Below are 24,696 nucleotides of genomic sequence, written 5' to 3'. Positions count from 1 at the left end.
GACACACCGGACAGGACGCCACGGCACCCCACGCAGGGCTCGAACCCCAGGCTCCCCACACATAGGGCACCGCGCCCCCATTGGACACTGAACAAAACTGGAATAAAAAGGGTTACTGCTATAAGCGCTGCCTGGCGTTGCCCCGTCGTTTGCATAAATTCAGGTAATATCTCTTACCTGCGAACGCCGGCACATCCCCCGACCGGCCGAATGTCTCCGCATCCCGTTTCAAGACGCCGCTCCTTCACAATACAACCTGACATGCGCTCTGATCCTTTAGCGCCATGTCAGGTGGACGCACCTTTCGAAGCGCTCATTCTGTGCCCCGCTCTTCGCAACACGGGACGTTCCGTGTCTTTTTCGCTGCTTTGCTTTCCAGCAAAAAGCACTTTCCCTGGCAACTAGAATCCACGAAATCAGTATAAATCTAGAGAGTGACACGTCAGGACAAATGAAGACCCCGTTCAAACAGCACTTGAAGGTTTTATTATGACCTTAATGCGCTACACCGATAATCCGACAAACATTTTTCCCTTTAATTCCTTTATTATGCAGAAGGCCATTATCGTGCATTTACATATTCTCAGCAATGCAGTGTCTCACACTCTGCCCTCCACAGTGTGTCTCTCTCTCACACACTCACACACACACACACACACACACACACACACACACACACACACACACACACACACTCTTCTGCAGTCTCATGCGCATGTGTCACCCTTGCTCTCTGGTTGGAGGAAGACCTTGCTTTTGACAAGCTCATCAGCCTGCTCTCCGGCGTGCTCCTCGGTGACTGGGATGTCCTGGTGGCCATGGCGATACAGGAACCTGTTCACCAGCGTGATGATGAACATCTCCAGAATCAGTAGCTGTTGACTGAGAACTGGAGAGGGAGAAGACACGCAGGCTCAGTGGTCAACGTAAACTTTCATCATGGGTAAAGCAGAAGTCTTGTGCACTTCTTTCAGACTTTGGAGAACTCCCCATGTGCTCCAGGGGCCAGCTGCTGTTGTTTATCTGAGTAGTGTAGTAATACCTTATAAAAAAAATATGCATCCAAAATGCTGACAGATTAAATGTAAAAGGTGGATAGTTTATAGTAAAATCATTATTCCATCCAAGAAGCTCCCGACAGCCACAAGAGCAAGAGATTCTGGAGGTAAACCCAAAATAACTGCTCTGCATTAACTACTTGTCCTTGTCAGGGATGAGGTGATGCGGAGCCTATGCTGGATGCACCGGGTGCTATAGGAGGAGTTTACCCTGGACTGGACGTCACGCCATCACAGGGCAGCCACGCACGCAAATGTTCAGCGACACGTTAATGCACTGCGAGCCATTTAGCAACACTAGTTACCCGAAAGGCATGTCACTGGAGTGTGGTAGGAAACCAGAGCACCCGAAGGAAGCCCACGCACATATGGGAAGGAGATGCAAACCCCACACAGACGAAGCTGGATTTGAACCTCTGCCTGAACAGCTGAGGCACCGTGAGGCCGCAGCACTACGCATTCACGAAAATGTCTGCTTCGGGAATACAAGCCGACAAGAGTGTGCAGAATTTGTCATGCGACTAAGGCACAGTAAAGCGAACACTCACTGAATCCTCTGGCCCGAGACGAGAAGGGTGGGGAACAGGCAATGACGCCTCTCATGGCTAAGGTGTAGATTATGGCTGTTTGTAGCTGGCTTAATATGAGCACCATCTGCAGAGACACATGTGGCACAGACAGCATTCGTGCACAAGTCGCTTTCAGACGCGTGAAATATTGCCTGTGTTGCCACATACAGTATAAACAATCTGTCTTTTTCACCCAGATCACTTCCTTGATCCCTGGCGCAGACCCACCTGGAACATGGCATACTTGACTCCGAGCTTCTTCGTCTTGAGAGTAACCTTCAGGTACCCGAACAGAATGGACACCGGCCACAGCGCCACGATGGTGAGCACGCCCACAAACAAACCGAGCCAGAGCACAGTTCCTGTGACAGACACCTGTGGAAATTGGGCCGAAATGGGGGGTTGGGGGTTTCAATTTTTCAGGAAGTCCTTACGGAGCACTCAAAGTGGGACACTGATCAGGGCAGTACTACTCACATCTTCGGGGTCATAAATCCCATTGGTCCACAGCACGATGGACAGGATGCTGAAGACGGTTTTCAGTAGCGCAAACTGATAGGAGCCCAGCTTGAGCAGGACGAGGGTGCGCCTGTGGGGAACGTGACGGAAAACGTGACTCCGGCACGACAACCACGTTCTCAGAATGAGAGAGAGACAGTGAACTACAAGCACACCTTGTAAGAATGGGAAGGACGATGTAATTCACAGCAATTCTCTGCACCGGAGTGAAGGAAACCAGAGCACACTATTTTTTAAAGCAAAAAGCAAGAGGTATAAAGTGACTGATGATACCCAGCTCTTTCTCTCCTTTCCACCTAGTACATCAGACATCTCCGCACGCATTGGTTCCTGCCTGTCGGACATCTCTTCATGGATGTCTGATCACCACCTCCAACTCAACCTCTCCCAAACAGAGATTCTTTACCTCCTAGCTGCCCTGTCCTCCTGTCACGACCTGTCGATCAAACTGGACAACTCACTCATTTCGCCCAGCTCCTTCGCTAAGAGTCTGGGAGTTACGAGTGATGCGAGTCTGTCTTTCTCTCAACATATCGAAGCCACAACCCGGTCCTGCAGATACATCCTGCGTAATATTCGTAGGATCCGTTCCTACCTCACTACTGACTCCGCCCAACTACTCGTCCAGGCCATGGTGACATCCCGTCTGGATACTGCGTCTCTCTCTCTCCTGTGTGGCCTTCCCGCTACTGCCATCAAACCTCTACAGCTGATACAGAACGCTGCTGCTGCTCGAGTTGCGTTTGACTTGCCGAAGCGTTCGCACGTACCTCCTCTATTCGTTTCCCTGCACTGGCTTCCTATAGCTGTCTGGATCAAATTTAAGACCCTGCTTATTGTCTACAAATGCATCAACAGAACTGCTCCCAGTGGTTTACAAGACCTAATCAACCGGTACACCCCAACCAGACCCCTTCGCTCATCTACTTCTGCTCGCTTGGCGGTCCCGCGCACCAAGGGTAAAGCACGGAGGTTCTCGGTTCGTTGTGGTGGAACGACCTCCCCCTCCCATTCAGAACTGTGGAAACTCTGTCTATATTCAAGAAGGGTCTAAAAATCCACCTTTTCCAGATCCACTTCGCCCAAGATCTCTTCAGATCATCTATGGTGTAACCGTTCAGGCATCGTAACTCCAGAAGCATCCCCAGATACAACCTTTATTCAACCATTACTCTGGTATTGTTCTGCTCATTTGTGTATCTTATAATAATTAATAAAAAAAAAATTGGTGCGGGTATCGGGATTTGTCTGTGTCTTATGCACCTACTTGATCGATGAACCTCGGTGTAGCAAGTGCTAGGGAACAAATTAGGTTTGCTTGAGACTTTCATGTCTGCATCCATGTCTCTTTCTCTGAATGTAATGCATAAATTGTACTTTTGCTGAGATGTACGTCGCTTTGGACAAAAGCGTCTGCTAAATGAATAAATGTAAATGTAAATGTAAATGACACGTGTGCCGCTGCTGCTCAAGTGAGCGCCGCTGTCTAATAATGAGAAGGAACTCCTGATGCGAGAAAGCAGCGATCTGCGACTGGTTTCCTGTTGTTGAGCCGGAAAATGTTCGTCTCGGATCCTCTTCAACCCTTCGCACCATTCGGAAATATTTACACTGCTTGTACACGTGCAGTAGGTACTTCAGCATTCAAGCACTTTATAGCCTGAAAGTTGTCACTTTGTTTTCTATTGGCACCACTGCTGTAGAAGCCTCTCAAGACCTTGCTGTAAGGCCAGTAAAACACCCATCTGTATAAATTAATACAAATTTGCATAAACGTGTCAGGTACGCAACAAAATAATATTTCTTCTACTGGGCCCTTGAGTGAAAATATTCAGAGTCTAAATGTAGTACAGCCTTACCCCAAGGTACACTCAGCTAACTTCTGACCCCAGCGTACCGTGTGATGCCCACGTTGGGGAGGCAGAGGCAGCAGCAGCAGCAGGGGGGGGTGCTGATCCGGAAACGGTTCTTCCCAAATCTTCTGAGAAAAGCATCGTCCCCTCCGCATTCCTCGATCATCATCACCTGGAAGTGGTACACCACGATGGCAAAGAACCTGTGCAGAGGAAAGAGTCCATATCTTGGTCTCGCTCTCTCGCTCTCTCTCTCTCTCTCTCTCACGCACACACGCACACACACGCACTTTTTTCTCCAGCAGTGTGAGGATGTCACATTGACCCCCTACATTAATTGAATGACTCCTAATGCCACTGCAGCGGAGCACAGGAAACACGAATGCGAACACGACAAACATTTTGAAGACCTTGGACGGTGTGGGAAGGTCTCCATCGTGTCACACCGTTTACAGGGATTTATCATCCTGATGGTGACCATGTCTGTTACTGGACTAGAGGCAGTGATGGACCTTCTAGAAACTATGACTGTAACAAAAAATGTTTCATATTTTCTATATGATTTCAAGGCGCCAGTTCCATTTTTATGTTGTCCTGATATACACATGAGGTCCAAAGGCTTTTGTGTATTTACTGTAGGGGCTGTAGAGGAACGGCGAGAGGACGTCCGAAGCGGCTGACCGCTCCCTGGGCAGAGTTTACCGTGCTCCAGGGCTCAAACGGGTTTCGAAGGAGACGCAGAGCAGCAGCGGTAAGAAGAATTCGGCCGACACCGAGAGTCGATCGCGTTTTTCCGACAATCGGCCAAACGATCGCCGCACCTTTAGTCCGGTTCCTGCTTGTTCTGTTGTACCAAAGCAAGTGAAATGCGCAGCAGTTCGAGGCACAACACTGAGCTCTGCTCTACAGCGCTGACGTGTACGCGCTTACCGTAGTGACACGAGAAGGAAAAACGGTTGTTTCAGTGCTGTTGCCGTCACTAAAACGCAGAGTAACCGCATGGCGAGTTCATGTGGTGGCAGAATTGCTTTGCTGCAGTTCTTCTGATGCTGCAACTCGTGATTTTTGGAATCACATGGAAGATTTTATCAAGAAATAAAGTACAAAAAAAAGGCAGCGAGACAACTTTTGCAAAACTTGCTAGATCGTATAATCGGACACTTTTGCACAGATTTTAACTGACTGACTGCAGGAAAATTTTATTTACTCCTTATTACCCATTTGGGTTTTTCAGTTTCTTCTCTCCCTGGAAAAACTACGGGCATCTTGCACAAACAGTCGAGTGTGAGACTTCCTACCCGCAAGTAAATATGAACTCTGAAATAAGGACAGCAGAATATCAGAATATCGATTGACAGGTATAGGAGAAACACCTGAGGAAATAAAGACATTTCCAGTTGAAAACACAAATTCGTGCCAAAGACTGTTCTATGAGAATTCACTTAGCAAGAGTTTGTCAGAAGCAATTTTTGTTTGTTATACGATGGAAGAGTGTACTGCAAACAATTTGACAACATGCTTGCAAAAGTCTAGTGCTTCCTTTGTGCTAAGGAAACAAATAAAAGTGCTTTATATGAAATATAATTTGATGGACACTGACTGGGACAAGCTGGACTCTGCAGCGACTCTACTGCGACTCTGCAGCGACTCTACGTCTTTGTGAGCGTCAAGTCTTTTTCGAGCCAAACTCAAAGCAGAGGATCCAGGGGTATCTGAAAGGGGGAGGAATTAGCGAAGCCGGGGAGGCGACACTCACGAGCCAGAGATCACGTCTGTGAACATGGTGGCTCTCGGGATCCACAACGCCAGGCAGGACATGACAGCAATGACCTGGAAGCAGAGAGTGACAGTCACAGCGTAGACGCGGTTGGCGGGAAAAAGCGGCGAAGCTCCACACGGTACGCGAGACGCCTCCGGCGGCGGCGCGCCTCACCGGTGCGGCCCCGTTCACCCACACGTAAGAAGTCTTCTTGGGGTGTGGAACTTTCCAGTAGAAGTACACACATTCCTCCACGTAGATCAGCAGGCTGAGGAACGCCATGAGGGTCAGTCCAGAGTACAGGATGGTCCACAGGGTGTCGAATTCTGCAGGAAGACAAACAGAAACACGAGGCAAGGCTCAGGACCTGTCCCGTGGGGCCAAAACCATGATGTCCATCGCATGACGCTGCCACGTCCCCGCGGACGTCTTTTCCCGTCCCGCCTTTCGCAGGTCAGCTCCGCAAGGGTAGAGCCGAGCCCATCGGGACGACCCGCCGTGCGTCCGGAGGCGTTAAGCGTCCTGGAGTCTGGGAGAAACATGCGAGGAGGGTGCAGCCGGAACCGGGGAAACGAAAGCGGCAAAAGCCAGAAATGCTGCCGTCCGGGAGGCGGCGCAGGGTGCGGCTGCCGGGAGTTCGACAGCGAAACTAAACTGAGTCAAACACAAAATAGAAGCGTCGCAGCATCAGCGTGCAGCGCGACAAACTTCCGTCCCGACAGGACGCTGGGATATTGTGGCCGAACGTGGACCTCGTCTCTCGATTACGCCGCAGGTGGGAGCGACCTGGATGCTAATTGGGACGGCTGCTAGCGTAGTGGTTAGAGCAACTGCCTTTGGACCCAAAGGTTGCAGGTTTAAGCCTCACCTCCTGCTGTAGTATCCTTAAGCAGCGTACTTACCCTAAATTGCTCCTGTATAAATAGGTAAATAATGGTAACCTTAACATTGTAAGTTGCTTTGGAGAAAAGCATCAGCTAAATTAATAAATGTAAAGGGCTCCAGGGGCTGTTGAACTTTGTTTTGGGGGGGAACCTTGTCTTGCATTTTTTGCAGCTGTACAGATGTGGAACGCCTGTAAAAGGCCAGATTACCTGCTCCACCGTGGAGATACACTGGTAAATTGCCATACAAGTTCAAAAGGATAACGAGCACTAACAAGGCATCCGGTGCCGTTTGCGTGGAGCTGCGTCAGTCTGAGCACCTCTCTACATCCCTCAGAGCCATTTCGGCTGCCGGAAACTGGAGAACAATGAGACAAAAGGACCGCGATCGCAGAATCAAAGACGGACTTCTGTGATCCCCCTCCAAGCGCCGGTCCTTGTGAGGCCAGCAAAGCAGCGAGAACAAGGCAGGGGATTAGTTACCGTCACCGACATCATGGTCATTGTGCCTGACGTGTATCTCCAGCCTGGAAACGTGCGCCTTCTCCCCTCCGCTACTCCTTGACGTTCCACACTTTGTGAGAAGTGAAGTGCTGCCACACACACACACCAGCAGCTCACATAAGGGACTGAATATCTGATCATTTCACCATAGTACCTTTTTACCTTTCACGTACTCTTTTCCACATCGTTCTTCCGGCTCTTACTTGGGCGGCACGGTGGCACAATGAGTAGCGCTGCTGTCTCACAGCACCTGGGTGGTGTGAGAGAGCTTGGGTTTGATCCCTGCTCAGTCAGTGTAGAGTTCCCATGTTCTCCCTGTGTGGGTTTCCTCCCGCAGTCCAAAACCGTGCTGTTCAGGTTCCCCCATTGCGTGTGTGTGTGTGTGTGTGTGTGTGTGTGTGTGTGTGTGTGTGTGTGTGTGTGTGTGTGTGTGTGTGTGTGTGTGTGTGTGTGTGCGCTCCACTCATGTATGGATGAGTGACCCAGTGTGACCCAGTGTAAGTAGTGTATCTAGCAGTGCAAGTCACCATGGTGAATAAGGTGTGTGGGCTCATAGTAACACTACATAGTATCTGTTGTAAGTCGCTTTGGAGAAAAGCGTCTGCTAAGTGAATAAATGTAAATGTACTTCCTCCTGAATCATCATGTGCCTGTCTTTGCCACAGGTCTTGCACACCTGGGTCTTTGGGAAGAGGTGTAAGGCTGTTCCCCCCTGTTACCAGCATGCCCAGCAACACCTCCCATCTCAGGAGTGACTCCACTCCCTCCGGCTCTTTCTCTGCCATCCATTTGCAGCCTCTTCGTACCTCAATGCCAGCTGTAGCCACCTTGGGGTCTGCCGAGTCTCCGTAGCGGAGCCCTTCTCTCGTACGCGCCACCATCAATCAACTCTTCCTGAAGGCCTCCGAGACTCCGAGGCGAGGCGAGGCGAGGCAAGCCATCCGCGGAGTTAGCTGCTGAGCTTCCTTTCCAGAGATTAAACTGTTATGGAGGCTGCGTATATTAACAGAGGGAACAGCAGCCTAGGCAAGATGGCATGCTGATAAATCCAGGCCTTGAACCTACCGGTAAGCACCAGCAGAGCAGCGCTTGGTGTGGCTGAAGTCCCACATGGGAAACACAGTTTCTCTGGCAACTGGCACATTTGAAAATGCCGACGCCTGGCGTCGTAGACTTTGGTGCTTTTCGGAGCGCTCTCCTCCCTGCTGCTGCCCGGTTCAGCAGGGCCTCCCTCCTTTTGACACCCCCCGAACCTCCTGCCTGGTCGCTGGTGCACTGCTCCCAGTTTTCTATTCTGATGCCCACGGCCTTCACGTCTCGCTTGCAGATGCCTTCGAGGCAAAGGTGGGGGCGGCCCAGCGTCCCGGTGCCGGTGGCAAGTTCGCCATGAAGCGGGTGCTTGGGAATTCTCCCATCTGCCATGTGACGGACGTGACCGAGCCATCGGAGACGGCGCTGTTGCAACAGGCTGTAGATGCTCAGCATCTGGGCTTGATTTGCGTTCATTACTTTAGGAGAAAGAGACACTTCGATGCAGATGTATGATTCTTAAGCAGAGTTTGTTTCTTTCCACCATATGACAGAATGTTCATCACACAAGCAGCTGCACAAAACTGAGAATAGGAAAAGTCCTGATCACCTTCCTACTATTTCTTTCTGAGATGCACAAACATTTACATACATTACAGGAGTAGCTGTATAAAGGACCGATCCAGGGACGATCATAAAGTCATGGTGCGTGAACATTCACACCTTACATGTAGGTAAGAGATGATGGGCGAAGTGAGTCTGGAAGAGGTGACTTTTAAGACCCTTTTTTAAATGCGGCCTTTCATTCACACAGTTTATTGTTTGTTTAACGTGGCGGGTTATGTTCAGTCCCAGACCGACCCGTGCATCTCGTCACAATCTGGTGGCTAGTGAAGAATAGAATGTACAAACAGCTGAGGGTAGATCACTGGTTCTTAATCAGTGGTCCTTCTGTGATTTTCTGGTGAACCGTAGTTACCGGTTTCTCAAGTCTCGTCCCATAGGTGTTTGTTCCAGTCCCAAGTGCCTGTCCTGTCCTGTCCCGTCCCATCTACTCCTGCCTCTCGTTCTCCAGTCTGCAATTTTGTCACACCTCCGCGTTCAAGTCCCGCTCGCAGATTCACGTTTCACCGTTCACCTTTGTGCGAATGCAGTGTGTCTGTTTGTCCCGCGTCCATCGTTCCACCTCTACACTGTACTTACATTTATTCATTTAGCAGACGCCAAATGAATAAATCCTGATACCCTCCTACCAATTTGCCCCCCCCCACTATTATAAGATACACCAACCATCACCCTGTGACCTTTTAAATACACTCTGCACCAGGGGTCATTTTCTCTAGTTTACATTTATTTATCAGACACTTTTTTCCAAAGCAACTTTCAACGTTTAGGTTACAATCATTACGAGCCTACAATTATTCACCCATTTATACAGCTGGGTAATTACCTTGCTGAAGGACACTACAGCCAGAGATAGGGATCAAACCTGCAAGCTTTGGGTCCAAAGACAGTAGCTCTAACCACTACGCTACACTGCCAGCTGTCCCCTCTATGTAGTGTTATGAGCCCGCACACCTTATTCACCAGGGTAACTTACACTGCTAGATACACTACTTACAATGGGTCACTTAGCCATACGTTTTACTTGTCGCCCGTGTCGGACTCAAGAGCGTCCGATTAACGTCGGATCAAGAACACGTTTAAGAGCAAATACAGATGAGGTGAAATCATTACAATAAGTGATTATTGATATTACACTGCCAACCAGCAACCTCGTGACAACTAACTGGATACAGTCAGTGCAGCCCAACAGCGCATTAAAGCATGTTTATTTAGTCACTTTCTGCAAACTGTAAAAACGGTACCTATTGCACCATTTATTCCTTCTTGTAAACTATGACTGCATTGAGTCCAGGGGAGTTAACAGGCCAGCCTTCCTAATATTATTATTATCAAGAATAATAATGACAACATTACTGGGGACAGCTCGTAGCGGAGAGGTTAGCGCTGTTGCCTTCAGCCGCAAAGGGCAGAGGTTTGAATCTCACCTCGAGCTGTAGTACCCTTGAACGAGGTACTTACCCTGAATTGCTCCAGCTGTATAAAAGGACAAATATCTGTGGGTAGATGAACAGCGGAAGTCACTTTAGGGGGAGAAAAGTGTCGGATAAATGAAACGTTAACGATGGCAGTAGCAGCGCTACTTGTCTCGCTGTTGTAATCACTCGGGGGTCAGTCTGTCCCTCTCTGCGTCCAATAGGAGAGGTCCCCGAGCAGCTGGAAGAAAACCAACCGATGCCAATGAACCGCTTGTCCCGAACAGGGTCGCGGCGAGTCGGAGCCTATCCCAGAAGCGCGGGGCCGGGGGGGACGCGCCCCGGCCAGGACCCCGGTCCACCCGAAGCGGGACTCGAACCCCAGACCCACCGCACAGAGCAGCCCCCAGACGACAATGAGCAGCAAAGTGACACCAAACACTAAAGGGTTAATAAAGGGTTGAGGGACGTGTGTGTTTCTCTCTGCCACACAGTAACTCTTTGGGCAGAAATTCAGCTCAACACACAGACCGAGCGACTTCTTCACTTTTCTTCATTCCGCCGGCGCACACTCCCCTCCCCTCCCCTCCGGCTCCATAATTTACCCTGTTTTTTTTACCGAACCAATTCTGCACCCAATGAATTACTACAGCGACATCCCATCGTAACCAGAGCCGCACGTGCAGAACAGGACAAAGAAAGATCTGGACACCGGAACGGACGGTGTCCATAACGGTCTCCCTCCAGTAGCGATAATTACCGGCCTCGACTCGAGTCTCCGTTACGCGCCCCCCCCAGCCTAAAAAACGCCGGGACACGGGGGGGGGGGGGGGAGGACAGAGACAGGGGGACAGGGACGGGGGACAGCGCGATTTCGCATGATGATGCAGCTCGTGTATAAAATGCGGCTCTTACGCGCGATGATGTCGGCGGCCAGAGGCGGTTCTGGAGAACAGCGGGGGTCCGCGGTGCCATTGGACGCGTCCATGTCCATGTCCATGTCCGTGTCCTGTCCTGTCCTGTCCACTCCAGTCCCTACTACTTTCGCCGAGGGGCTGCTGCTGTCACAAACACGGTGCGCTCATCGCTGCAGGCTTTTTAACAGTCCGCCACGTGCGGGGGGAAGACGAGCGGCAGGCCACGCCCACAAAGGGCCCCGCCCCCCTCTAGCGCTGTCCCGAGTCTCACGGCAGCGTCCAGAGGACAGAGTGCAGGAGTGCCGTTGGAAGCCCATTCGAGGGACGCGATGTCCCTCCTTCCTCTGCCTTGATAAGAAATATCCCCCCCCCCCCAGTGTCCAACACTGTCATTGTGGGAGGAGCCTTTTCAAATATTTATTGCATGTTTGCTCTTGTGTTTCACTTTCTCTGATGTCCTTCGCTTCTCTCTCCCACACACACACGGCTCCTGTTTCTCCTTCTGCGTGTTTTCCCTCTCGCTGCATTGTTTTCCACCAAACATGGGGACGGGGTTGCGAAACCTGCTGCGAAAGACAGTGCCGAGTAGAAATGGTGGGCGAGGTACAGGGCACCACCCTGCAAATGGGCCGTAGACTCCCCCACCCCACGTACCCCCCAGCCCGAGCGCCAGAGTCACCCAGCAAGTTTCCTTCACAATGTAGTCGATGAAACCGGAGCCTCGGGGCATATTTTTAACTTGTTCTCAGCAGCCGCCCCCTATCATTTGTACCGGCTGCTTTATCGAATGGATTTTATTGTACGACTGAAGGCTTCCGATATTTCTTTATTCCATCAGTATTTCGGCTAAACGAAAGCGACCCATGGAGACATTTCCCCTGTTGCGTACCTCACCGCTCGCGTTACCGCACACTTCTTTCGGTGGCTTGGCGCTCCCTTCAGATGTGTGTTTTCAGAGTCCTGCTTCCTGGGCCCACCGGCACTACTGGCCCTGCCGCTGCCCCCTTGCCCGAAGCGAGACTTTGCACTGTTGTCGGGAGCAGGACGGAGAAACGAGCGGACTCAGTTACCACGGTACTCCAGCGTGGAGCTCTGGGAACTCTGCTCTCCGCTTGGACATCAGACCCGAGCACCACGACAAGCCGCTGCCGCTTTGAAACCTCACGGGCAGCGTCAAGCACCAAACTATTGCTGCGGTCCAGTGCCGGTCTGAGGGTGGGGAGGACAGGAGAAGGCAGGAGAGGAGGAGAGCAGCACTCGGGAGCTCAGGCGGCGCATGTCCAATTCTTGACGGGCCAAGCCAACCTCCAGGGTTCTGCCCATGTCCCCGACTACCCGGCCCTTAAGCGTCCCCCGGAGGCGTCACGCCGGAGGGGCTCGGCCGCAGAAGAATCTCTGCGCTTGACATCCTAGAAGGATCCCTGGGTGAGGCGACAGGTGTATGGACCGTCTTGGGAGCGCCCTCAAAACTTGCACATCCCTGCTCTACTTCCAGGGTGGTAAGAACAGCGATGGTTCCTACACTCCGCATACTTACCGAAATAGGAAAGGACTCAAAAAGGCCGTTCGAGAACCATAGAGACAAAAGTGAACTCTCGCAACGTGAGGACAAAGTAGTTTTGACGCACCGAACCCTGCTTAAAGAGGCGCTTTGCCCGCATGCGAACGAAGACGAGCGTGCAGCCCCATGACGTCATCGCTCTTCACTCCATGCATGTCGTGGCAGCAGGAAAGCGCTCTGGAATTTAGGGATGAGCAGCTCAGCAGCAGAGCAGAGAGGACGAGTAGCGGCGTGTCGCCTTCTCCGCCGACAACCGCACTTGCTGGAAAGATCGGAGGGAGGGAGGGAGGGAAGGAAGCTACTGTCTGGATGTGCCGAGACGATGCTCCGCCACGTGCTCGTCTCATCAGGCCGCTAGAGGAAAAGCGGACGGGGCCGAAGGTGCACGTGAGCAACGCGGAGAGCGAAGCAGCCGCTCGGAAACAGCGCGGCGTTTTGCCCTCGTTCGATCGGCGCGCTCCCGCGTACCCTTCCGCCGGCCTCTCCTTCCTCCCGCCTTCCTCTTGCTGCGATTTCCCTGCCGCCCTCCGTTTCCCTGAAACGTGCCACGTGCTCCTCCTGTCCTCCGTGCGTCACGGCAGGGACTGCGATGCGTGCGAACTGGAGCTCGACCTCCAGGTGCCACTATGTACGGAGCGGCGGTGACCGCTGCAGAAGCTCCACCGCCTTCATGGCGCTCACAGTGAGGTACACCTCCAGGCCAGTGTGTTGCGGGAGTTCTCCCGACGACCCAGTGTGTGTGTGTGTGTGTGTGTGTGTGTGTGTGTGTGTGTGTGTGTGTGTGTGTGTGTGTGTGGTGTGACCACCATTCCTCAGCTTGGGAACACAGTGTGACTGCAGGTGATACCATGTTTCCGAGACCTGCTTTTTACTGCGCGTAGGGTTAGTGCCACTGAGCCGAAGTCGACCGCAGGCCCACGTGGGATCCGTGGCCAGGAAGGGAAATGGTTCACTTTGGCCTTCTTCCGCGTGTTTTTGGACCGTGAGCGTAGAACGGACACCTAGAGGAAACCCAAACAAATACAGGAAGAGCTTGCAAACTGTGCATGGAGCCACATTCAAACCGAGACGACAGCACAGCAGCTTTACAGACCGGGCCGCCGCCGCCGCCACTGCGTCCTGCTTCTCGACACTCTACTCCGCTCTGCATCATCGTTGGGAAAAACTGCCAGCGGTTTCCAGCAGCACAGTACGACACACACGATAAGTACATTTACTACATATACTCATTTCTCTCACGCTTTTCTCCAAAATCACTTACAATTATTCACCCACTTATACAGCTGGGTATTTTTACTGGAGTAATTTAGGGTAGGTACCTTGCTCACGGCTACTTCAGCTGGAGGTGGGATTCAAACATGCACCCTTTGGTTAAAAGAGACCTTGACTAAGGGCTCATTCGCTGCTCTACATTTACATTTTTTCATTTAGCAGACACTTTTCTCCAAAGCAACTTCCAGCGAACTCTATGTAGCGTTATCAGCCCACACACTGATTCACCGCGGTGATTTACACTGCCAGATACACTACTTCCAATGAGTCGCTCAGCCGTACACCAGTGGAACACACACACTCTCTGTCACTCGCACACTATGGGTGAACCGCATGTCTTTGGACTGTGGGAGGAAACCAGAGCACCTGAAGGAAACCCACGCAGACACGAGGAGAACATGCGAACTCTACACAGACTGACCGGGGATTGAACCCACGTTCTCTCGCACCACCCAGGTGAAGAGAGAGAGCAGTGATACTCGCTGTTCTGGAACCATAATGTTCTCACTTTTCATGTTCCACGTGATCGGTCACCTTGACCTTCTCTTTGGTCCATTTCACCAGTGACCGTGACTGCACACACACGCACGCACGCACGCACGCAAACACAGAGTTTGGAACAGCACTTGCTCCATGGTCACTATGGGCCAGTGGCCTCGCTATTCTCTAATCTGTCTCAGATGCTTTCAAGATTTCTTCCTGCAACGGAATGTTCCAGCATCCAGTGTGTTTATTGCTTTTTGTGTGTTTACCGTGCGATGGACATTACGATTAGAGGAGCAGACTGCCAATAAGCCCCGGGCTCATTTGGGCTCTTCCCTCCTTCAGCCAGAGTGTGTCGTTTCGTGCCCTCGAACCCCAACCCTCTTCCACAAGCTGAACTCGATCCACAGGCACATTTTGTGTGTGTGTGTGGGGGGGGCTCCACATCGAAGAGTGAGACGGTCCCACAGGCACCTTCAACTCTTCTTACAGGGTCATATCAGTTCATCGTTTAGCCATAGATAACCGAGTCCTGAAAGCTGCAGGACTGCAGCTCCAGGGACGCTTGTTGTGGCCCCGGGTCTACCGGCGGCGGTCAATGACCCGAAGGACATTTACTCAGAACACACATGATCGCAGTGCCCTTGTGCCCACAAATTCTGCAAACACTGACAGGAGGGCACGCACTCTCAAGAACTTGCTTCTCACGCTCATACCTCTTCGCGCTCCTTGTACGCGAGCTGGTCGGACGACATGTCCGAGCTGCAACTTCCGTGAAACGAGGGCAGCCGGAAACGAGCGGGTGCGGCAGCATCTTCGGCAAACGCCTGGTGAGGCGTCACCGAGGGAAGGGGCCGTTTCGACACACGCGGTGCACCTCTTCCCATTACCAGAGCCGCGTGCGTGACATCGCCCGCCTGGTGCCGGGTCGAACCCAGGGCACCGTCTCAAAGTAGCAGGAAGCGCTCTGGCGTCACAATACCTTGTACCGTGGAGGTGAATAGCCTGCGGGTCAGTGCGTGTGTGTGCGCGCGTGTGTGTGTGTGCGCGCACGCGCCATGGAGCAAGGAAGAGGCGAAAGCACAGCAGGTGTGTGACCAACACTCCCCGATGATCTAAGGAAACCGACGTCTCATCCTTCAGTTTCACTCGAATGTTCCACTGAATCACATCCTGCGCGCAGCAAGAATCCCGAAGCCAAACGAGATGACGGGAAGCTCCGGGACCGCCCAGAAACGTAGCGCTTAGTCAGAAATCGCCCCCCGCTGCTCTCCCCCCCAGCCGCCATTCGCTTTAGTCCATCGCACGAGCGACGACCCCGGTTAGTCGGCTGTGCCGCGCCCAACGGCAGCGCAGCCCCCGTCTGCCATCAAGCACAAACACCTTCTTTAATAGGGGCGAAAATGTTTCTTCTCCTTCCATGCCGTCGCGGTCCTGCTGACGAGCGTGTGGAAAAATAGCCAGTTAAGGACTGGAACGCGGACAGAGATCAGCGCCGCTCGGTGACCCGTGACTTCATGCGGAGATGAACCTATTGACTTGGACACGAGTCCTGGGGACTAAAGACTGCAGGTCGGAGCCTGAACTCTGCGGCAGAGGCTCCGGAAAGGTCACGTTGGGCGAAAGGCTGCTCTGCTCAGGAAAGCGCTGCCTTCGAGGAACCCTTACGCATTCCTACTTGACCTCCGTGGGGCCAAGAGGCACGCGGGGTCGACTCCCGATCGGCCCTAAATCGCTCCTCCGCGTCTCCGTTTGGGCTCTCGCTCAGCCTTCTAGTTCTCACGCCGTTTCTACTTTCGTCTGAACCCTGACTGCTTCATGGTTCCTCTCGGGGGCTAAATGTCTATCCTCTTCTTCCGTTCCTCGAAACACTTGACTTCGCGTCGCTGGCAGTATTGTGTGTAGCGCCGCGGCTCAACGTCCACTGTGTTCTTTCCAATATTTTACTTAGTGCTCGCAGGAGTCCTTGCGCTTCTCCCCCAAGCAGAGCGCCAAGAGGAAGGGAGAGGTTCCCGTTTGCGCCGACCAAAGAACCGGCCGAGTTGACGCGGCTGGGAGGCCAACTCCGCCCCCCCACCCCCCCCCCCCCCACCAACACCCCACAGGCTGGGACGGGGAGCGAAGCGCAGACCGTCTTTGGCACCGCAAGAGCTCCGTGAGGGAAGAGCAGGGAGAGCAGAGCGCCGACCGCTCCACACTGGGTGAGGACGCAGGGAACGGACCCAACGCGCCTTCGTCGTCCGTTCGCCTCTCCTAGTCGGCGACCCTCCCCACCCCACCCCCCCCCACCTCCCTCGGTCGGCACGGAGGGACACGGCCTCCCACGGCAGCCCGGCCTTCAGAAAGCGCAGCGCGCTTTCCCCGTGATCGGCACTCATCTCGGCCCAAGAACAGAAGCGAGGAGCGAAAGACGAGCTGAACGTTCCAGCGCGAAAGAAAAACAAGAAGCATTTCGACAAAGTTCTTCAAGAGTTTCTTTTATATGGAACTGATTTACCCAACTTCTCACGTGGGGTTGGCATAACATTTAGGGGAAGATTACGGCCAAAATGACACAAATCACGCCGAGTCTTGTGACGCGTCCACGTGTATTTAAAAAAATAAGGTTAGTGCGGCAATAAGAGGAAACTGAATACCTACACATTTTACGCTGTACATGCAAAGCAGGCATCCAGTGGGACAAAGAGCAGGGATTTACAGAGCACGCTATAAAATGGATCGAACGTATCCGTTTCACAGCATTATGGCTTTAGTTACACTTGGGTAACACACTTTTCACCAGCGAAACACCGCGTTAGAAAGCTGGGCCGCAATTTTAGCCGCAAGGCAAAGCGGCCCTTTGCAGTAGAAACCCAACCCCGAGAAATCTTTTAAAAAAGTAGTGTTTTCTCAAGCGGAACTTCTCCCTCTGCATTAGCCGTGTATAAAACGTACAAGTAAAACACGTTAAAAATGTTATATGCTGGCGCTCTCCCAAAGCCGTTTGGCCGAAAGAACAAAAGCGGCTCGAGCGCGGCGCCAGAGTGCTTCGGGGACTCGACGAGAGGGCGGGGGGCGCAGAGCGCAGCTCCTCCTCTGTCCTCATCTCCTGCTCGCTGCCAGAGAGAAGCGACGTGCGGGACGCGGCCCAAGCGGTTAACTGCACATGCAGCGGCGCGTTGCGTTGTCGAGCGCAAGGAAACAGAGGCCGGGGTCCAAGGTTTCCTCCCTGAACGCCGAACTGCGGCCAGGTCCCGACCACGTTCACCGAGGCCACCGCGGCTCCGCGGGCTCAGATTCGAGCCGAGCGCAGACACATCAATTTCCCTTATACCGTTTACGCATGAACTGTAAGTCGGGTGTAAATGCGGCTGGTGCCACACGGTGGAAACAGAGAAAACACCTGAAATTTGAACTTTAGACGTTCAGCACCAGTAATGCACTTGGGGGACGGGAACAAAGCCTCTCGGTCCACCTAGCGGTCGCCCGCGCGCTCTGCACGCGCCGCTCCCGGCAGGGCCTCTCACGGGCTCCGGCTCGGCCTCCGGTTGGACAAGCGCCGCGCGTTCCCGGGGCTCCCGGGTCGGCGAGCACCGAAGGCGAGGCTCGCGTCCGAACGAGGAACGTAGCGAACGCGCACAACGGAAAAAGAGTCGCGGCGCAGAAGTTTCCCTCCGCTCCTCCGTGGGGCAACTCGGCAGCTGGGCGTTTCCCGGGGTACGCGACGTAAACGGGAACCATCGGGACGGACAGCGTCTCAACGCACCCGGAGTCGCCGTCTAGTGTTTCGGAGCCGAGCCTGGTACGGCCGGGCTGCTTCGGCGACCGGTGGGGGTGGGGGTGGGCTCCAAATCAACACTGAAAGAGGTGTCCCTTTAAGACCTGTGCGACTTCCGCTGGAGGGCCGCCTTCATGAGCGCGACACTCCGAACGAGCTCGAGGAGGTTGGGGGTGGGGGGCTCCCCCCCTCCCTGGCACTACAGCCGCTCGCGGGGACGGACGGACCTGCGCCAAAACCCACCTTAGGAACGGGGACTAGTTAGAGGCGCTTCGCTCAGCCCTCCGTCGCGACGCAGGGAGCAGTGCAGCGGTCACAGCGGAACTCGCTACCGGTCCCTGTCCCTGCGGCTCAGCCTACCGTCGCCTTTTTTGGCAAAATTGTTCATCGGGTGCTTCGGGTGCATTCTGTCTGCTTCGGCGCCTCCGACAGCGGCGCTCGTCTATACGGAGGAGCAGAGCTCCGCGCCTCCGCCGGGACAAGCTGCCGACAGGAAGAGGAAGTGTCCGTCAAGCCGCTTTGCCTAACGACACAGATGAGCGGCGCATCTCATCTTTTAACACTTTGGGGACGAGGAGCAGGAACAGTACAGCGGCTTGATGGAACCCGCAGCTGAAGCGGTGGCCAGAGTCCAGGAGCTCATAGAGCTGCCTTTAGCAGCTGTGGAATTACTCTGTTTGCTGCTCCGACAGCAGCGAACGGATCCATGGTGGAGCAGCTGTGTCGCAGGACTGTGCCTTTTTCCCGTGGGGTCATTACGTTACAGTAAATGTTGCAGCTAGATCTTATAATAAAAAGAACAATTTTAAAAATCACAGGTGACATAAAGAGGAAGAGAGTGTCTGTATGCATGTGGAGGTCAAAGAGCTTTCGCGGTGCCAATGCTGGGATGATGTTTCCATGGCGACGGGAAAACTGCTGCAGGGACTCGTTTAAGGCATTCGATTGGACGGCTGTGTCTCGGCAGGTCGCAACAGCGGTCGCGCGCAAGGATGGGGGGACAGTGGCAGGCTTCCCCGCCCCGCTCCCGGCGGCCCTGCGAGCGACAGAAAGGCACAATTGAGCAGGCAACGAGCGAGCCCCGAAGAGCGCAGATGAACGCGCGACCACCGAAGAAGCTGCTCACCTGGCTACGAGTCCCTCTCCAAGGAAACTGTGACAGAATCGTCACCACCTACAGCACAAGGGTCAAAGTGCACGTGAGCGGAGGACACCGAATGGACGAGCAACCGTTTCGTTTCCCTCACGGGTAATAACGGGCGGCGCCTCACCCTTCTGCACTCCATTGGAGTCGAGGTGGTTCGCGCTGACGTGATTGCCAAGGAGGTGGTTCCGAGTGTCGCCGAGCAGGTTGGTCTGTCCATCCACGGCCCTGACGGGGTGGGGAGCACACGGACGGAAACGTCACGTCGCTGCCGAGCACTTCGTGGCGCAGCCTGCAAGCGGCGGCGAACGAGGCGCCTGCGCTCACGTTCTCGAGCGGCGGCGAGAAAAGGCGAAATGCGCCGCGCTGCGCCTACCTCGCATTGGCGCCGGTCTCCAGGATGACTGTGGCCCGCTCCGGGTCAGCGCTCACCAGTCGGGCGGGAAACGTGTATCCGTCTCCCAAACTGCGCCGGAACACAGAGCGAGAAAACCTGACGCCACCCGAGCGCACGTCGGCCGGGATTAAACGTCCCGCGGCGAACGAAACCGTTGACTCACCTGGTAAAAAAAGGAAGAGGCCATAATCTGCCCTGGTCCCCGAACACCTGTGTGACATTCTTCTTGAATCCCAGGGAGAAGCCATTTTTATCCGGCCCATTGGTGAAGACAGGCGCCCTGAAGGCCTCTGCGGGAAGGAGAGACACACGGACCCCAGGAGTCCATCAACATCACGCGTAACGTTCTGTGCACGCTCTTCTTTCGTGTACGGTTTATATATCTATATATCATCCTCTACACCCCGACCAGAGCGCTACGCTCCTGCAACGTCGGCGGTCTCGCGCACGAAAGGTGAAGCACGGAGGTTCTCGGTTCCGGTTCCGTTGCGGTGGAACGACCTCCCCCTCTCACTCAGAACTGCTGAATCTCTGTCCACATTTAAAAAAGGTCTTTAAACTCATCTCTTCCAGACTCACTTCGCTCATCATCTCTTAAGTTCACGTAAGGTATAAATGTTTATGTGCACAGGGGGAAAAAAAAGCAGTTACTAGGAAGGTGATCGGTAATCATGGATATTCTGGAAAAGTTCTACCAGCTACTCGTGTGATGAACGTCGGTTCATACGATGGAAAGAAACCGACTGTGCTTAAAAATCATGCATCTGTATCGAAGTGTCTCTTCCTGCTACTGTAATGAACACATTGTATTTTCGATGAGATGCTGGTCGCTATGGCGATAAATTGACGACAAGAGCCCTGGTTGTATTCTCCACCCAATCGTCAAGAGTGCTCCACGGAACCCGCCACACACACTGGTCCGCGATCTCCGCGCAGCAAAGCGTACGGGCACCAGCGTCTGCCCGCGACGAGACGGACTCGGGTGCGGCGGTTACCTATGGTGGACCTGTTCTTCCCAACCAGCCACAGGTGGTAGCTGAACAGGGACAGAATGCTGATGCAAAACATGGCCGCCACAAAAAAGAGAAATAAGACATGGAATTTGGCGTGAGTGTCGGGCAGCTCGTTCTGAGGAGGGAGAGAGAGAAGGGAGAGTCGTAAACAACACGGGCCACATGTCCGACACACAACTTTTCATTCGGCACAGGACACAGAGAGGACGAGGCCGCCCCGGTCTCTCCGCAAGCCCTCGCCCCTCCCCTCCGCGTCCGCGCACGCTTTCGGAAGCGTCGTCTAGCGACGGCGAGCGTCGGCGGAGGCTCCGCTCGGCTCGGGGAGGAGAGCCGGGTGCCGCTCCGAACGCGGCGACAGACCAGCGGAAGCGAGAGCACCGAGAAGAGAACGAGCTGCCTCTACAAGCTGCGGCGAAAACCATCGGCAGAACGGAAGAGCGGCACGGCACAGTCATGGTCACTGAGGAGGAGGAGGAGGAGGAGAGAAAGCGAGAGCAGCACGGTTACCTTTGGACAGTGCTCAGAGGACTTCCTTCGGCAGAGCTTAGAGCAAACAGAGAGGGACTGTTAGAGAACGGAAGGAGGAAGGGGGATGGGCACAGTCAGCACCGTCACATCGCTGGGGGGCGCGTGGGATGGAGGCTGAGTGGACAAGCGACAGTTGAGCCCCAGGGGACCAGCGGACAGAGAAGGGCACAGGAAGGGCGCGGCGAGAGAGCGCGAGCGTCAGCGAGAGCACGGCCTGGCGAACCAACGCCGGGCTCGTCGGGAGAACCTCTCCCGTCACCGCTCTTTCCAGTCACGATGTGCCCGGACGCGGCCGCCGCCTTCCCGCTCCAGCGCTTCTATCCTCCCGGCTTAACGGCTCCCTTTCTTTACGCCGTTCACCCTGCGCTTCAGCTCTGGCTCCAAAGGGAGGAGCGTGCGCTGGAGAGCGGCCGAGCGGCCGAGCGCAGGCGCAAGCGATGGGTGCAATATGGCTGGGAGCCGCATGCCGCGTGCAGGCGGAGCGCTGGCGACACACTCACTGTCCAGAACTTGATGAAGTACTGCAGCACCGTGGAGGCGATGAACAGGCAGTAGAGCAGCGCATAGGCCAGGAAGAGGATGAAGAACTTGTAGTTGGAGAAGCCCACGCAGTTGTTCACCCTGGAAGGAAGGCAGAGGACACACCGACACCAGGGGTTCCTGGCCATCACGGCTCCACACGGCTTTCGGGTTCAGGCCAGTAAGGGCGCACGGCGAAGCGAGACGACCCACCTACCAGGGACAATGGTGATCCATCTTCAAGACGCACCTGCAGGAGGAAAGCGACGGGGACGGGGGGAAAGAGCGAGGCTGACGTCGACGTCGTTTCAGGGAGCAGAGGCGCAACGCCACACGTCCGGCACAGGGTCGCCGCCCTGTGCCCACCCGGTGCCCGCGGGGTGAAAAAGGGCCCGAGACGGAAGAGCGGAGACAAGAAGCGGGGCACTCACGTATCGCAGGCAGAGCAGTGGTGACACCTGTCCGGCTTGATCACCTGACACCTGTCGCAGTAGCGGATGCCTGCGAGAAACATCGGAGCGGTTAACGGAGCGGAACGCGTCCCACGGACACCGAGGACGGGGGCAAAGGCGGCAGGACGCAGAGGGGAAGGAAGGGCCGAGACCCACCCCCCGTGCCGGTGCGCGTGTACACCGGGAGCTCCTTGGCCACTCTCTTCAGGATCTCCTGCTGCGCCTCCGGCCGCTCCTCCCGCTCGTACTGCTCCTTGTCCGCTTTAGGCAGGGAGAACTGCACGGGGGGCAGAGAGAGAGAGAAAGAGAGAGCGACACCCAGCGCTGGCGTACGGAGCGAAACGCGCGTCACACCGTCGCTCGATGGAGCTGCTGAATGAACCTGCGCACGTATGGTACACGTGGCAAACACAGTTGGTGCAATACTGTCTGCTTTCTAACGTGTGTGTGTGTGTGTCCTGAGTGTCTTTTGAATCTCAGAGGATGTGTGAGAAAGAATCTGTTGGGAAGCGGTCGTGCTCTCTCTCTCTCTCTCTCTCTCTCTCTCTCTCTCACGCACGGGACCCACCTCCTTGGATGGGCTCACGGGCTTCGTGAAGATGGTTCTCCAGTAGGACCACACGAACATGAAGAAGGACAGGTGGAACACAATCAGGTAGACGACTGCAAGGAGGACGGAAGGTTGCGGCTCAGCATTACGGGTGGACCAAACTGGACGCGCAACTTGGCGACGCGGCAACGCCGAACCGCTCTCGCGGTGCTCGGCTTTAGAGCTGTGCCCCGGCACGCGCCGCGGTCGGAGTCAAAGGCCGTCACTTACTTTGTTCTCCAACGTTGGGAATTGTAACTGGCGGGCGTCGGGGACAGCCGGGACAGCCGGGACGGGACGGCCGGGGCGGGACGGCCGGGGCGGGACGGGGTTCACGCACGTGCGCCGCAAACACAGGGAAAGGAGAGCGAGGTGAGCGACCTGTGCTTTCACACCTGCTAAGAATGTAGCGAACAGCCCCAGCGCAGAGATGCGGCGGTGGGGGGAGCCGGGGAGCCGGGGGGCGGGGCTTCACCGGGCGGCGCGTCGATATCCGAGCGCTCCGCTCCGGGGCCAGCGGGCTCGGCGCCTGGTACCGGCGGGGCTGCGGTTCAACAGAGGTGCCTGGTGTGGGGGGTTACGACGTTCCCGCACTGAGACCCTTTGTTCGCTTGCGGAGGGAACCCCGCCCCCCGCGGCCTGCGGCTTGATCCCGAGATGTTGCTGCCACGGTCCGGACCCCTTAATCGCTCTGCCACCCCGTCATTCCCGCAGGTCGAGCCCCACCCCACCCATCTGCGATGAAGGTACCTGCTGTGCACCTTCAGAAACCCGACATGATCGGACACAGCTCAGCGAACACGGTTGTCTTTAGAGAGCTGTCTGCGTGTGTGTGTGTGTGTGTGTGTGTACGCATGCAAACAAGATTTGGTCAGTGCTTAAGAGTGGTGTCTGGCGTCAGCGACCGTAGCTCCTCGCAAACGGATGGTAAAGATGCTCCCGAGTGGCGCCGGAGAGAGAGTCCACCAGGGGTGCATCACCGCTAGCGACACACACACACACACACACACACCACATGTAGCTGACACTTTTCTCCAGCAACTCACAACGTGACGCTAACTTACAGCGATTTACCCCCTTATACAGCGGGCTCATTTTTACTGGAGTAATTTAGGATAAATACCTTGCTCAAGGGTAGTAGAACTGGAGGTGGGATGCGAACCTCTGGATGCAAAGGCAGCAGCCAGTTATGCTACCAGCTGCGCGCACGTACACGCACGCGTACGCGTACACGTACACGTACACACACAGACATAGCGGTCGGTCGGTCGAAACGGCACCGCGGGGACGTGATTTTCCACGACACGACGAGCAGAGGAGCGGAATCTCAACGATGTGCGAGTGAGAGGCGCTCCGCTCCGCTCACACTTCCTGGAAGTGGAACCGCGAATGAACGAACGAACGAACGAACGGACGAACGGACGGAAGGAACGAACGCGCACGCGCGAGCGAGCGAGCACTTACAGATGCAGAGCTCCACGACGTACGCGTAGTAGGACCAGCACACGACCATGGCGATGAAGAAGACGGGGATCCAGGACAGAACCCGCTGACAGCATCTGAGGACGTGGGACGGCGCCATGTTCGCCTCGCAGCTGCGGAGCGCGAGCGGCTCTGACGTCACGCGGAGAGCCGAGCGCGAGAGGGGCCGTCCTCACTGCGCACGCCACGCCACGCCTCGCGACGCGCGCGTCACGCTGCGGTCCTTCCTTCCCCCCCACGCGCATAAACACACACACTTGTGACCCCGAGCTCCTCCTGCCGCTGCAGCCCAGTTCACGAGACTTGAACGTAGTGAGCGGAACATGTTTTCGGGCTCTGCTGAGCGAACTTCCTCCTCCACCTCCGCC

At 54.8% G+C, this 24,696-nt stretch overlaps 2 protein-coding genes across 3 annotated transcripts; both read right to left on the bottom strand.

Annotated features, from left to right (window-relative positions):
• Positions 1 to 463: 463 nt before the first annotated feature.
• Positions 464 to 11,435, bottom strand: LOC108939726 (organic solute transporter subunit alpha-like). Its single transcript, XM_018761303.2, has 8 exons — positions 11,130 to 11,435; positions 5,933 to 6,084; positions 5,756 to 5,829; positions 4,044 to 4,202; positions 2,105 to 2,216; positions 1,856 to 2,002; positions 1,607 to 1,712; positions 464 to 889 (listed from the first exon to the last, which is right to left on the bottom strand). The coding sequence occupies exons 1-8, from the start codon at positions 11,212 to 11,214 to the stop codon at positions 708 to 710; spliced, it is 1,017 nt and encodes a 338-aa protein (XP_018616819.1). The 5' UTR covers positions 11,215 to 11,435; the 3' UTR covers positions 464 to 707.
• A 5,493-nt stretch (positions 11,436 to 16,928) lies between these two features.
• On the bottom strand, positions 16,929 to 24,696 carry zdhhc20b (zDHHC palmitoyltransferase 20b). Of its 2 annotated transcripts, XM_018761096.2 has the most exons (14): positions 24,311 to 24,696; positions 23,078 to 23,104; positions 22,826 to 22,920; positions 22,414 to 22,534; positions 22,237 to 22,306; positions 22,023 to 22,055; positions 21,787 to 21,907; positions 21,266 to 21,301; positions 20,741 to 20,873; positions 19,909 to 20,035; positions 19,725 to 19,814; positions 19,476 to 19,576; positions 19,331 to 19,378; positions 16,929 to 19,240 (listed from the first exon to the last, which is right to left on the bottom strand). In XM_018761096.2, exons 1-13 carry the CDS (start codon positions 24,426 to 24,428, stop codon positions 19,335 to 19,337), a joined length of 1,116 nt encoding a protein of 371 aa, XP_018616612.2. In that variant the 5' UTR covers positions 24,429 to 24,696; the 3' UTR covers positions 16,929 to 19,240; positions 19,331 to 19,334. The 2 variants fall into 2 exon arrangements, with proteins under 2 accessions (XP_018616612.2, XP_018616613.2); XM_018761097.2 differs by lacking the exon at positions 21,266 to 21,301 and having other exon boundaries at positions 24,311 to 24,525.

Source organism: Scleropages formosus, chromosome 24 (genome assembly GCF_900964775.1).
Source record: "Scleropages formosus chromosome 24, fSclFor1.1, whole genome shotgun sequence".
In the NCBI taxonomy this organism is placed as follows: domain Eukaryota; kingdom Metazoa; phylum Chordata; class Actinopteri; order Osteoglossiformes; family Osteoglossidae; genus Scleropages; species Scleropages formosus.
This window is presented reverse-complemented; position numbering and strand designations above follow the sequence as displayed.